The 15,758-nt window shown below is 43.5% G+C and overlaps 1 protein-coding gene across 1 annotated transcript in view; it reads right to left on the bottom strand.

The window, feature by feature from the left end:
• Positions 1-1,136: 1,136 nt before the first annotated feature.
• Ankrd66 (ankyrin repeat domain 66) overlaps positions 1,137-15,758 on the bottom strand; it is a 15,898-nt gene continuing 1,276 nt past the window's right edge. Inside the window, exons 2-4 of the mRNA XM_028766510.1 lie at positions 10,523-10,693; positions 5,391-5,619; positions 1,137-1,327 (exon numbers count right to left, since the gene is read on the bottom strand). Coding sequence (XP_028622343.1) covers positions 1,141-1,327; positions 5,391-5,619; positions 10,523-10,685 — 579 coding nt within the window. The 5' untranslated portion in view covers positions 10,686-10,693 and the 3' untranslated portion in view covers positions 1,137-1,140. The remainder of the gene's footprint in view (positions 1,328-5,390; positions 5,620-10,522; positions 10,694-15,758) is intronic.

The raw sequence follows: 15,758 nt of genomic DNA, 5'->3' as shown, positions 1-15,758 counted from the left end.
GTGGGCCAGGGTAGTGAAAAGAAATGACTGTTAAGTGCTTAGCCCTGAAAGAGACGTTTATATCAACACACACACACACACACACACACACCACACACACACACACACCACACACACACACACCACACACCACACACACACACACACCACACACACACACACCACACACCACACACACACACACACACACACACACAAAATGTGGCATGTCCATATGCCTCCCCAAAATAATCAATGTGATATATAAATACAAAAACACTCACTCTACAAAGTCTTCTCGTACTTAAAAGGAAATAAAATAAAAAGTAGAAAGTGCTAAAATTAATTTCAATAGTCTATTTTACTTAGCACTAAAACATCTGTCATATTGCAGCAAATCAATATTAAAAGTAGCTAAGAAGGCATTTAACGTTTTCTTGTGCAGTTTTCAAAGCTTCAATATGTTTTTAATGTCTCAGCTTAGACGCTATATTTTTCTTGGAATATCTGCTCTAACTTTTATAAAATCTACCATTGAAAAACTAGAGCAACAAGGCCACAGTTCACCATTTTCTGCTGATGTTCGTCGATATGTGGAACAGATTCCTTTCCAGCCAGGTTTTTCTTTTGTTTTCTCTCATTGAGTGGACGCATTGCCCAGACCATCGCTCCTAGCTGGGTGGTGATCATGGGTAAAACCTTCAGCGCTGGGACTGTGGGCTCCCACAGGAGAAAAAAAAATTATTTATAGATTGACTCAGTCATGTTGGGAGGTTTTAGATTTTTGTTTTTCTTTATGCTTATTTCATTTTTGCCCCAGTCTAATCAACTGAATTAGAAGAGCTCTCACTTTGATCTTGAACGTTCTGTAACTGTGCTTGTTGGTGAGGGTGAGGGGCGGGGCATGCTGACACTGCAAGTTACAGAAACAAAACGGCAAACAGACGTCTGTCAGCTACGTGTGCCCCTCCGGGTCGCGCTTCTGGGCATCGTTATCAAGGATACATCGGGTCCTATAGAGAACACTCTCCAAAGACTTTCGGACTGAATGACTGGCTGGGACTTTCTGTGGAAGCCTGAGGAAGGGTGGCTGAGTCAAATCCTGGGAAGACCTCTGAGTATTCCATCTGGCTCCAGTCTAAGCCCTGGGGCTCCGCCTTCTCATACCCTCCAGGGGTTGGAATGGTTAAGTCTGGTGGATCCTCCGGTTCTCTTCTTCTTTTTGTTGGTGTTTTGCTCCGGAGCTGGAAGGGACAGCTCTAGCTCCCTTTTCTTGAGGTCCCAATCTGGATCCCGCTCATCAAACAACAGCCCTCTCTGGCGGTGGTCCCTGCATTCGCATTCCGCCCTGCGAAGAGAGCAGCCTGTGAGGGCGAAAGGAGAAGCCTGGCCAGCCTTGGCCCGGACCTCTCTTCCTGAGGGCTACCCACAGCACAGGCCATTCACAGTTTAATTGAAAAGGAAGGAGGCTAAGTTCACACATGTCAACGAGCACTCTAGATTCTAAACCTTTTAAAGTTTAGAAGGTCTCAGATACCAGAGAAACTACCTGAAGAGGAAAAGCTAGTATGTGGCCTGGGTGTGATGAATCTCAGAGTCAAAGACGGCTGGAAGGAGGGGCTGCTCATTCTTAAAATGCTCAGATTTCCAGAACAATCATCATGTTATCAGGGAAGCTGTTGCATTTCTTTCTATTCTCCTGATTATAAAAGGGACACATGTTCATTGTTTAACATTTTAAAGTATAGCCAGGCACGTGTGCAGTTCCAGCACCCAGGAGAGTAAAGCAGGAAGATTGCTGCAGGTTCAAGGCCAGCCTCTGATGTATAGTGAGTTCCAGGCCAGCCTGAGCTACAGAGTGAAACCCTGTCTCAATCAATCAATGGCTCAAATGAATTTAAGGTACTGAAACATGAAAAAAGAAAATGCTAATTGCATGCACTGTGTGTGTAAATAAATTAGTTAGGAACAGCTTAGGTGTTCACTTCCACACAATGTAAACTGCGAAGATAGCCTCTGGTCTTGCCTAGGGTTACAAAGTCTCTAACCCCACTACAGGCAGCCACATCCTGTATTGTGTGTGAGCAACTTTACTACACTGCCTGTTTCAGCTCATCCATCCTATGACGAGTTCAGCACTGACTTCTTCCCCTAACTACACTCCCTCACCTACCCGCTTTAGCCTGCAAGTCTGATGGCTGTGAGCACCGGATTGGCCAGAGCCTTCACGCTTCCATGCTCTCTCCACCTCTTCTCTTGCACATCTGACCTATGTACATTTCCAACGTGGCAGCTATACCCACATTGAGAGGTTTTTCTCTCTCTTCCTTCTGCCTGATCTTTGCTATCTACACGACCACACTAATTACACCTTCATCCATAATTCATCCCTCTGAATTCTCGAATATCAGGTGGGAAGTGATAAGCAGATGTGAATCCACACGTGATGCAGCTGACTCAAGTTTGTGTCTGCTTAGCATTGCCTGCGTACTTTCTCTGGCAGTTCCCACTCCATTTTGGTTATGCTCAGGACAAATGTCATTCTCGCTGAGGAAGGGCTAAGATTGCTGAATGGTGGGGATTAGGGAGGATCAATAGAAAGCCAAGGACAAGACTCAGGAATTCCAGCATCTGAAAGGCTCGCAAGGATAAATACTAAGGAACTGGGCATGAGGTACCTGTCTGTAATCCTAGCACTTGGGAAACTGAGATAGGGGTATCGTGAATTGAAGACCAAGCTGGGCTATATAGTGAGACCCTTAAACACACGCACATACACACACACACACACACACACACAGAGAGAGAGAGAGAGAGAGAGAGAGAGAGAGTTTTCTCTTGAGTTACTTCTATAGATAGCCAATCACACCCTAGACAATGGTTTTACTAGTTTAACTATTTTGGGGGATGGCAGTGCCAAAGATTGAACTCAGGGCCTCACATGTGTTAAGCATGTATTCCACCCCTCAGTTACACTGGTTGGGAGGTTTTGGGTTTTTTTGTTTGTTTATTTTTGTTTTGTTTGTTGTTTTGTTTGTTTGTTGTTTGTTTGTATAGGGTTTCTTGATATAGCCCTGGCTGTCCTAGAACTCACTCTGTAGACCAGGCTGGCCTTGAACTCACAGATCCACCTGCCTCTGCCTCCCGAGTAAGTGCTGGTATTAAAGGCGTGCGCCACCACTGCCTGCCCAGTCACATTTTATTGTTTCTTTGAGACAGTCTCACTAATTTTCCCAGACTGGCCTTGAACTCACTCTGTAGCCTAAACAGGTCTGGACTTACATTTACAAACTATCTGTGTCAGCCTCCTAAGAATCTGGTATTGTAGGCCTAAGCCACAATCCTGGGTGTGTTGAATGTTCTGACGATGACTGTATTTTGAAGTTCATACAAGACAACCCGCTGTCTCTGTCCTCTACATCAACTGGAATTGCTTCGAGCTTTTCTGTCTGTCTTGTCTTCCATTACAAGCCACAAAATTTAGATCAGGCTATTTAACTTTTTCTTGTATGCATCACTTGTTGATCCAACCAAATTATGGATTCATAAATTTTATTTCCATTCCTCACAAGGCTATAACTGCAAAGAGCAGGTTTTGCACTTAATTATACCCAAACTTCTTGACTTAAGTAATAAATGAATGAATAGTTGACAAGTCCTAGTTGGCTAGAGGAGTCACAGGTAAATGGACATGGGTCTTAAAGAACAGAAGTCTGCGATGTGCCAGGGTGTGTTGGTACCCAGGGGTGTCTCCCCCTTCTCAGAGGAAGAAGGGAACGGGATGGGGAGGAGGGACTAAATAATGGAGTACTGGGAGAAGAAGGGGGGCTGTGAATGGATTGTAAAGTGAATAAACAAATTAATGGAAAAAAGAAAATACAAAAAATAAAAATTAAACCTTCATAAACAAACAAAAAAAGAACAGAAGTCTAATTCATCTGCCTCACGTTGTATACGTGTGTTTGTACACACATGCATGTGTGTGTGTATGTGTGTGTTACATGTATGTGCTTCTGTGCTAAGGAGTACATGTGCACACATGTACATGTGGAGGTCAGAGGTCAATGTAGTGTATCTTCCTCTTTATATTTTGAGATGGGATCTCCCGCTGAACTTACAGCTTGCAGTTTTGTCTGAATTGGCTGCCCGGCAAGCCCCTGAGATCCTTCTGTCTGAACTCTCAAACTGGAGTTACTGGGTACTTTGACTACTTTGCATTGCTGAGGAGCCAGACTCAGGTCTTCTTGATTGTGTGGTAAGCACCTCACTGACTGAACCATCTCTGCAGCTCAGTAAGTATGAGGAAACTGAGGGTCAGGAAGCTAGTTTTAACTTGTACAACAAAGTCACACGACTAGCTCAAGTACTTTTCAGAAACCTGAGGGTGGCCATGAAGCTTAGGCCAAGTCACATCCTCAAACTCAGTGTCCCGCTCTCATCAGAGGTAATTCTTGTACGCTCTAAAGCAAAGGAGTAACGTACTTTTCACCCTCAGCTTGTCATTCTGATAAAAAAGAAAAATGAAAATCAACGTTAAATGTATCACAGGGGCTAGGAAGATGGCTCGGGTGTTAAGAGCACAGGCTCTTTTTCTGCAGAGGACCCTGAGTTGTGTTTCTAGCACTCACAGAGCTGCTTACAGCAGTTGGTAGCTCTAGTTCCAAGGGGATATGGCACCATTTCTTGACCTCACAGTACATATGCATACATGCAGTTATACATATAAAGTAAAAATAAATGATCTGAAAAACAAAAAACAAAAAACCCAACCAACCAACCAAACGAGCAAAAAAAAATTATGATACCAGTCAAATGGTTCAGGAGTTCTCAACCTATGGGCCATGACCCCTTTGGAGTTACATATCAGATATTGGCATTATGATTTAAAACAATAGCAAACTTATAGTCACGAAGTAGCAATGGAATAATTGGGGTTTACCACAGCACAAAATAATAATTGGGGTTTACCACAGCACAAAAAAAACTGTATTAAAGGGTCACAGTGCCAGTTGTGGTGGCACATGCCAGTAGGATTTGCTGAAGGAGGGAGAGGCAGAAGGATCAGAGTTGAAGGCCAGTCTGAGCTACACATTGGGTTGGAGAGATGGCTCAGCAGTTAAGAGCACTGATTGCTCTTCCAGAGGTCCTGAGTTCAATTACCAGTAACCACATGGTAGCTCACAACCATCTATAATGGGATCTGATGCCCTCTTCTGGTGTGTCTGAAGACAGCAACAGTGTACTCACATAAAATAAATCTTTAAAAAAGAAAATATAGGGTCACAGCCTTAGGAAGGTTGGGAACCACGGGGTTAGATCTTTTTGTTTCGCTTTAATTTTCCTGAGATTGGTCAATTGACAAACCCCTGGTAGCAGGCTCTTTCCTGTAGCTGGGACAACTCAGTACTTACATCTCCAGGAAGTTCACACAGTCTTTCTGACCATAGATCTGTGCAATCCTCTTGGGCGTGTCTCCAAAGAAGTCGGCAGCATCAATGGCGGCGTGAAGTGCATGCAGAGCTTTGAGTACATTCAGATGTCCTGACTCAGCTGCAAAGTGAGCCGGCGTCCACCCCACATCAGTTACCAAGCAGGGTCTCGCTCCATATTGTATCAGGAGATGGAGCACCTCCATTTGCCCTTAGATATATAGCATGGAGAGAGAAGACAAAGGTTAAAATGTCCTTAGTGGCCTGAGACCAGAAGCAGCCTAAGGAGCATAGAAGCAGGAGGCAACTAGCATTTGAGGCACCTCTGCCTCATTAGCATCATGCCTCTCCCTTCTCTTTTTCTTCCTTATTCCCCATCCTTATTCTATAGAGACCCAAGCCCTATATGAACTTTCTGTATTCTTTCTTTTCAACTCCCTCCCAGCTATGCACGAGCAATCACTGCTACTTCTGCAATGGCAATTGTTTGGTTTAGTTATTTATTTTGTAGAATTTTGGGATTGAAGCTAGGGCCCCCACATGCCCTATGCGTGGACTCTAATACTGAATTATATTCCCGACTCTCATTACTTTTTATTTTGAGAGTGTGTCTAGTTAAGTTTTGAAGTTTGACTCTGAAATTATTCTGTACCTTAAATGGTTACTGAACTTTCTGCCCTACTCATAATAGCCAGAAGTTGGAAACAACCTAGATGTCCCTCAAAAGAAAAATGGATGAATATTACTGAGCTATTAAAATAATGACATCTTGAAATATGCATGCAAATGGATGGAACTAGAAAAGTCATCCTGAGTGGGCTATCCCAGACTCACAAAGGCAAATATAGTATGTATTCACTTAGATGTGAATATCAACTGTGAAATCAGTGACAATCAAACTATAATCTGTAGAACCAGAGGTTAGCTATGGAGTAATATACTAGAGGGTACCAACAGATCTCATTAGGAAATAGAATAGATAGTTATGAATGCATGTGAAGGGCTGAACTGGGAGAGCCAAGTGGGGAGTAAGGAAGGAGGGTTGTGAGAGGGATACAGGAAGACACATATAAAATTAAGAGATATTTTGAGTAGTAGTATAGAAACCTAATACAGTAGAAATGTGTACACACACACACACACACACACACACACACAATCTAAATGAGACTGCCAAACTGCCAAACAGTGGAGGAGTCAGAGACCCAACTGGCCATCTCTTGTCACCAAACAAAACTTCCAGTATCAGGATTAGGTTAACTGAATTGAACTCTTGGGCAAAGGGATCCCATGAAATCCTCAAACAACTCAGGCTGTTGCCAATAGTATAGGTTACTCTCCACACACTGACAGCAAGACCACTTTGTTGAAGACAACACCTGCACAACTCCTTAAAGATGGAGATGATGGACCAGTGCCTACACAGAGCCTACACCCCTATGCTTCAGCATCTTTGGTACAGGGAGTTACTCTTCACACACCAAGCCAGCCACAAACCCTTTATCTACAAGAGTGCCCTGTCTGCAGGACATGCTAAGACAATGGTGACACAAAGCTTGTAACCAACCAATAATTGATTTGACTTCAGGCTCACTCCATGGGATGGAACCCATACCCAACATTGCTTGGGTGGCCAAGAACCTGAGACTAGATAGCCCAGGGACCTAGGGAAAAACTCATTAATATTAGTCTAAAATAAGAAAGAAAAATGTACTGATAAAGATTCCTAATGATATTCTTCTATACTCCTAGGTAAGTCTCTTGATCAGCCATCATCAGAGAAGCTTCCTCCTGGAGCAGATGGGAACAAATACAGACCCACGGATATTACTCAGAGACTGAGAGAGACTTTGGAACACTCAACCTTAACTGGGATGTCACCGTCAAATCCCTTCCCTACTAGGTCAGGAAACCCGGCAGAAAAGGAGGCAGAGAGAGTGTAAGAGCCAGAGGGGATGGAAGACACATCTACGTCTGGATGAACAAAGCTCATAAGAACTCACTGAGTCTGAAGCAGCATGCAGAAGCCTACATGGCTGGACCAGGTCCCCTGCATGCATATTATGGCTTTCAATTGAGTGCTTTTATGGGATCCCTGAGTGTACTAACAAGTGACTCTTGTGCCTTCTCTTGGCTCTTTTCCTTCTGCTGGTTTGTCTTGTCCAACCTCAATGTGATAGTTTTGTTTTATTATATTTTATTTTAATGAATGAATGAATGAACGAATGAATGAATGAATGAATGAATGAATGAATGAAAATCTAGCTACTAGGGTAAAGGTTAACAGCTGAACTGTCACTTATTCCTTCAGGGAAGGGAAAATCAGTTTTCTTCAATAGGACACTGAGTATATCAACCACTCCAGGACAGGCCTCATGTTCGGGAGTAGTCAACCACCAAATATAGCACTCTGTAGGGTTTGTCGTTGTTTTGTTTTTGTTTTGTTTTGGAGGGGTGTGTGTGCATGTGCGCATGCGTGCACATTTTTATTCAGCTACAGTTTGGTGGTTTTGTTTTTTTATCTCTAGATATGATTTTATTTGTTTTCTTGATTTGGGGGGTAGTTGTTATTGTATTGATTTTTTTTTGAGAAAGAACTTGAAGTTGGGTAGTAGGGAGGAGGAGAGGATCTGGAAGGACCTGAGGGCGGGAAAGACTATGATCAAAATGTTTTTAAATTTAAAAGTTTTTTAAATAATAAAGGTACAATAAAACATTAAAAATAAGTAATTTTAACTAAAAGATATATTTTAAGACATGGGTTGGTGAGACAGCTCGTTATGCAAGCCTGGTGACTTGAGCTAGAACTTCTACAAAGTAGAAGAGAACCAACTCCTGAAAGTTGTCCTCTGTCTTTCATATGTACACCATGGTGTACACACACACACACACACACGGGGGGGGGGGGAGCGAGAGAGTGAGAGTGAAGTGAGAGAGAGAGAGAGAGAGAGAGAGAAACATAGAGACAGAGAGACATGCATACAAGCACATGCACACAAACACACATAGAGAGAAACACACATGCACACAAACACATACTCATCATATACATACACACCCCTATGAAAATAATTACAGTCAGCAGTTTGAACACTCTTAGGATATACCTGACACAGTTTAAGAGCACAGGTTTTCTAATCAGACATGTGGAGTCATATTCTGACAGCATCAATCACCATTAAATGATACATGGATAAGAAACAAATGCCTGGGCACATGGTGGTGGTATATACTCTTAATCCAAGCACTTGGGGGCACAGACAAGTAGATCTCTGAGTTTGTGACCAGCCTGGTCTATGGAGCAAGTGTCTAGACAGCCAGGGCTACACAGAGAAATCCTGTCTCTAAAAAGAGGAGGAGGAGGAGGAGGAGGAGGAGGAGGAGGAGGAGGAAGAAGAGGAGGAGGAGGAGGAGGAGGAGGAGGAGGAAAGGAAGGGCAGGAAACAAATGTCTTATGCACTATGCCCTCATTCCTCATTTGTAAAGTAGGGTTTTTATCACTGGTCTCACCAAATCCTTGAGGAGTATGGATGAATTCCCAGACATGAAGCACCTAGAACAATGCCCAAAATACAGCACATGTTTCCTAAGATGTCATCTGGTATAGCTACCAGCGCTTCCTACTTATATTTCTGCAAAAATGTCCCAACCTAAGTCTTTAGAAGCTGGTCCTACTTTCTGCCTTGTCTTTCTCCCCACAAGAGAGAAGTCAAATATGGAGAGCAAAGTTGACTATAATACTTTTCTTAACGGGTTTTTGGTGGTGTTTATTACTAAAGACTTTAAATGTGTGTGTGTATGTGTGTGTGTGTGTGTGTGTGTGTGTGTGTGTGTGTGTGTGTGTGTTGTTTAGGTGCCTGTCTTAGTTGTCCCGACCCGAGCTACTGGCAAGAGAGAGAGTGGGGATGGAGGGGTGAGAAGAATGGCGACAAGACAGAGTCTGATCAAGTCTCGTTTATTGAAAGGAAATCCTGGGTATTTATACCCTTTACCATGTGCCTTGCCCTCGTGGACAAGCACAGCTGAAGGCACTACATCACTTGCCTTCCAGCGCAGATACCACATGTGCCTAGCAGGTGAGAGCACTAAACAGCAAAACAGGATATGTGAGAGAAACAAGATGTTTATCAGAGTGTGCTCAGCTGTTGTGGGCTGTTGAAAACAAGTCTCTTGTCAGGGTATATGGCTCGAGATGGCTGCAAAGATGACAGCCGCTTTCTGCTAGGACTTGGCTCCCAACAGTTAGTGTCTTACTTCTGCTCGCAGACACCATGACCAATGCAAGTCTTATAAAGGTCAACATTTAATTTTGCTGGCTTACAGGTTCAGAGGTTCAGTCCATTATCATCAAGGTGGGAGCATGGCAGCATCCAGGCAGGCATGGCAGAGCTGAGAGTTCTATATCTTCATCTGAAGGCTGCTAGCAGAATGCTGACTTCTAGGCAGCTATGGTGAGGGTCTTAAAGCCCACACCCACAGTGACACACCTATTCCAACAAGGCCACACCTACACATAGTGCCACTCCTTGGGTCAAGCATAGTCAAACCATGACAGTGTTTATGCACATGCATACATAATGCACATATGTGCAGGTGACCCAGAGGCAGAATATGTTGATTCTCCTGGAGCTGGAGTTATAGGTGGATGTGGGCAATGGGAATCAATCTCTGGTCCTTATAGAAGCAACAATCACTCCTAACGACTGAGCCATCTCTCCAGCTCCAATATACAAAGACTTTTGTTACTAACCTCCTGTTGTATAACTGGGATGTGTTGGGAGGAGGCGAGGATTCATCTTCATCTACTCCATTTTTGAAGTCATGATGGCAGAGGACTGATAGGAGAACATCTATAGTCTCATCTTTGTACACACTATCTAACTCCCTTTCAAAGACCCCCAGTGTAGCATGACTGCCTCCATTATATAGAAGAATTAAAAGGGAGCCCAAACCATTAAATAATATGGTCCAGATGCTAGCACTAGTAAGGGTTAATGCCAGGGCTGAAATGTTCTATCTAGTACCAAAGAAACATCCATCATACTTTCTGACACCAGCTGATGGCCTCAGGAAAGTGGACTAGGCACTGGTCTACAGAGGCACTGTCCACTCACCTCTGATCGCAGCCCAGTGAAGTGGGGTCCTGTCGTTCCAGTCTACATCCTTGTAGTTTGGATCACAGAGACCTTTCTTCAAAATCTTCTTCACTGAATTGCAGTCCCCTGCAGCCACAGCCTGGTGGAGCTTGGTCATGTCTGATATTTTTGACACCTCCATGACAGAATCTGTTGGAGGGGATACAGGTCTCTTATAACCCTTCACCCCTAGCAAATGTTCCCTAGGTTTCTGCATCAGTGACTTGCTTTCCTGTCTTGTGGATTTGCATCTAAGGTTTCAGTGTGTGTATGTGTGTGTGTGTGTGTGTTATGCTGTGTGGGTCACTAGCTCCCAGCAACTGTAGACATCACTCACCATTCTCTAACCCAAAACTACTGATGATCCCCACTTTACCCAGAATTATTTCTAAAGTCAAAGACTGGCACTTTACCGTGTGTCCTCCACCCATCTTTCAGTGTGACTTTCTACTCCTCCTTCAGAGTTCCCTTGGTTTTATACTACCTTAATTTGACTGTGGAATTCTGCATCTTGTCTTTCTAATTCTTGGAAGCATCCAGAGATGCTGTGGGGACAGCAGCAATTTGCACATACAGTTTGGACTGGAATGACTGGATCCAGCATCAATGCTCCATGGAAATTAAAAGCTATTGCTATACAACGTGAGGAACACAACTTGCCAACACACAAATAAAAATACTAGAAATTGTTACTAAAGGTACGCCATGAGGGGCCTAGGGAGATGACATGTCAGTAAAGTGCTTGTTTTCCTCAAGCATGAGAACCTAAGATCAGATCCTCAGAACCCACATAAAAAGTTGGACGTGGTGGCTCACGGTTGTAATCTCAGTATGGGAAATAGAAATAAATGATTCCCGAGGCTCCCTAGCCCTCTGGTCTGATGTTCCAGGACAGTGAGACACCCTATCTCAAACAAAGAATAGGAGGCTCTGGGAATGAGCCAACACCGAAAGTTGTCATCAGAACTCTGCACACACACACATACACACACACACACACACACACACACCCCTACATACACACAACCCTTCTCCTACACACACACATATGCACAATATACAAATTCCTATGCCATGAGCAATCAGCTCTCATACTGTAATCTACAAACCCTTAAGGATCCCTGATTTTTTTTATTTGGGTGATTTACAAAGTGAAAAGTGTTTTCGTTGTCATATTGAAAGGCCTTGTTCCTTTTTGTCCTCATTGCCTCCATAGTTTAAAGGCAATGGGAGAAAAAACTGCTGGTGACTGGACATAAAAAAAAAATTCTGTCAGGAAACTGCTATTTGCACACTTAAGGAGAGCACAGCCTCATGAGAACACACTTCATGTTACAATGAAGAGTACTTTTATTGAGTCCTATACCCTTGGCTATACAGCCTACTAAACTTGATTGTGCAATAAAATCATGCCAACATGTACAATAAAATATGCCATCACTCATGGACCAGTCTCTCCAAATGACAAGCACAGGATGCTGCAAGATGGCACACAAAAGAGTCCTGGAGGTGGGCCAGTTGGCTCACATGGAGTGTAGCCAGTATGTGGACATCATTTCAGGTGCTACCTCACAACGAGTCTTTGATACATTACCATATAGTGGGCAGTTCGGATGTAGATCCAGAGAAGGAAACCTCACAGTGATTGAAAAAGGCCATAAATACTTCTCCACATCCAACTGTACAAATGTCTGAAATCACCATTTCTTTACATACTTCTATCAAAACACGCCAGTGAACTCCAAAGGTGCTGTGAAGATCCATCTGACCCCAATTCAGTTAGCTATCAGAGGGAGTCAGAGAATAGACAGAGCAAGCCAACGACCATTCTTCACTTTCTTTGTTGTGGAGGACACAACTACTTTTCATTAAAATATTACATATTGTGCTCTGAGTTCTATTCAATCCTACAAGAAATTCAATTCGTGAGACTTCTTCAATACATCTTAAGATATGCCGTTTCTGTCAACGTGGCACAAAAGAAAGGAACCTCAATTGAGGAACTGCCTCCAACACACTGTTTAAAGAAATCCTTAAAAATGAAAAATATTCCTCTAACTTTGTTTGGTGGTAGTGTCAATGAACATAACCCAAATAAACAGAAGGTTTTTGGATGATATTTAAGAGCGTAAACGACCCTGAGGTCTACAATCTTAACAAATGCTCATGTGGACACATGAGGCGACGAGGTAATTGGAGGAGGCAGTTGCTTGTACTGCACACACTAGAGATGCCCTAGATCTCAAGATTCAGCATGAGAACCGGAGAAAGAGCCAGAACCTGCCTTACAAACTGTCATTGCCAGCAGCAAGAGAGGTTCATTAGAAATGCAAATTATTGGGCTCAACTTCCTCCTACTGAACCTGAAACTCTGGGACAGGGACCAAGGATGGCTGGCATGGTATCTGATGCATCATCATATAGGAGAGTAGCCACAGAGCCAGTGAATCAGAGAATTAAACATAATTAAAATGCAATGCCCAGGGGACAGGAAGAAAAAGCCAGTCAGAAAGACTGGGCAGAAAACGGAGCTGTCCTGTCAGAACCCTGGGTTTGAACCTAAAGACATGAGTAAGGGTCATCTTGGTGACTGACGGTGACTGATCTGGTAACTGAGAACCACATGCCGTGTAGTGTAAGAGCTTCTTACACAACTGTGTAGACCAGGGGCTGCTTCTGCAAAGCATCACGCGGCAAATCACATTTAGGCGGAGGGACCAAGTGAAGGCAATTTTACAGGCACTTAAAAGCAACTTATGTACCAAGAAGGGGGGGATTCTGCTCCCACCTATTTTTCTACTTCCCTGCAGTGACTGTGCCATCTACTTGATATCCAGCACCATCCAGGCCAGGCATTCCTGAGACAAACAAGACAAGCCTGAGCAGGAAGCATCTGGCCAGTGAGACAGAAGGGTTCCTCTCAGTCCCATGCTGTGGGGAAACCTCAGGAGACCTCACTCCTCCCACAGTTCAGCAATCCCCACTTAACAGCGACGTGCATTTTGAGCTGTACACTGTCTGGCTATGGAAGGATGTAACATCAAAATTCAGCTGCTGCCGCTCAGGCCACAATGCAGGCAGGGACTCCTTCCCTTTTCCAGATACCTCCAGGCTCCCTTCTCAGACGCTGTCTGCAAGTTCCTGCTAACAGATTTTTCAGATGTCTGGATCTCTCATCTGGGACAGTGTGTTTATGTCAAAGCTAGACACATATCCTGCCCCTTGCCCTTCTCTGCCTCCTGCCTATGAATCAGAGAGATCCTAGCTACTGACTTGTGCTCTGAAACCTCCTCTATCCTCAGAACCATATAAGAAAAGCCTCTACTTCTACCACATGGCTCTGAGTCTTCTTCAGAGACCCTGCTATGCTGTCTTTCTTGTGCTGGGACCTGATCTCAGAATTCAGATCCCAGAATCCTGCCACACTGTTTACTACCTGTCCGTCATCCGTGGCAATAATAATTCTCTTCTAATAAAATTATTCCTCAACCATCCAACTCAGGGTCCCCCTTAAGCCCCCATCTAAGACCTTTAAGGCTGTGACAGAGTTTAGTATCAGGTCAAAGGGCATTCCATCCTCCCCATCCCAAAAAGCAACAGTCCTCTGACTTGATCCAAAACAGAGTCTAGATTCAGCTCGTGCCAGACTATAAAAGAATTTCTTGTGGTTAGGTAAAAAGCAGTATTTGTCAAGAACTTGTGAAATAATTTCCCATCTGCCAAAACGAGAAGAACCCTTGCCTTCAGCAGAAGAGACATAGGACTCTCCTTTGGCATATATGAGCAGAAGTATATCAGTGTCTATGCTGATCTCCTTTGGGACCTACACACACCTATCTGCTATATGTCTCAAAGCCCAGCTAGCTTTCTTGCCTTTCGGACCTCTGTCCTGAGGCTGCTCCAGACACTGACACAGGCCTAGACACAGACACAGGCACACATGTAGAGGCATGCATACACGCATTCACTTTTTCCAATGCCAAGGGTTTTCACCATACCCAACTAAGCTTGCTATTCTCTTGCTATTCTCTTCTAGTCCCACTTCCTTAGTCCTGCTCTTGCCCAGTCTGCTTCTGTTTCCCTCAATCAGGACTCTCCAAGATGCCTCTGAACGTTTTATCTCTCTTATCTTCCAATAAGAACCTTCTCCCTCATCATGGAGTGGCTTGTTTCTTCACTGCACCCCTCCCATACATGTAGGAACTTTCACCACTGTTATCAGCAGGGCCTAAAGTAAAGACCAGGCGTAGTATGGACTGGACGAGCAGGTGATTGGGGTCAAAAGGTCAACATGGATGAATGGAGATTCAGAAGCCTGCCCTCAAAGTCTCCTAGAACAATCCAGGAAGCCCCATAACTTAGGGTGACTACAAGCCTTCATAACAGACATGGGATTTGACCTAGTAATTACAAATTATCAGCCTCTGTTTGCACAGATCACTTAGGGAAATCATTTAATTGTGCTTCTGGCTCATCAGGTATTAGATAAGGTCCATGACTCTGCATTCGCAATGAGTTCCCACAACAGACTTGGTCACACAGACTGGCTAGCAGCTTCTCTCTGAATGGAAAGCAGGGAGCATAGGGCAAACAAAAGCAAAACCTAAAAAATAAAAAAATAAATAAAAAAAACAAAGCAACAACAAAAAAAAACCCAAAACGAACATTAAAATAAGCAAAGCAATCTTAAAAGAAACAGGGTGAGAGTTCACCGACCTCATAACTTCAGGACACACATCAGGCAGTTCAGTGGTGAATGAGAAGTCTGAGACAACTAAATATCCATAGGTAATTTTTCTTATTGTCTTTTAAAGTTTCAATCTTGCATTTATATCTCTGATCCACTGGGAACATATACATTTGTTTATCGTTACATCATACAGTCTCATATATAAACAACAGCATAAAACAATGACCATGAGCTTTATGTCTAGACTTTCTTTCCTATTCTTTTCCTGTGCTAGCGTTCCCATGAACGTGATTGCCATAATTTTCTGGTGAGTCTTTAAATAGAGTATCAGTCAAAAAGAAAAAAATATATATCTATAAAAATTTGGACATGAGCCAAGCAGTGGTGACACACAGCTTTAATCCCAGTACGCTGGAGGCAGAAGCAGGAGGATCTCTGTGAGTTCAAGGCCAGCCAGTCACTAAAGTAACTGTTCTTCCAGGACAGTTAGGAATACACAGAGAAACCATGTCTTGAAAAAACAAA

This window comes from Grammomys surdaster, unplaced genomic scaffold (genome assembly GCF_004785775.1).
Source record: "Grammomys surdaster isolate TR1022 unplaced genomic scaffold, NIH_TR_1.0 169, whole genome shotgun sequence".
NCBI lineage: Eukaryota > Metazoa > Chordata > Mammalia > Rodentia > Muridae > Grammomys > Grammomys surdaster.
The sequence above is the reverse complement of the archived record's forward strand: the minus strand, read 5'-3'. Positions and strand labels throughout refer to the sequence as shown.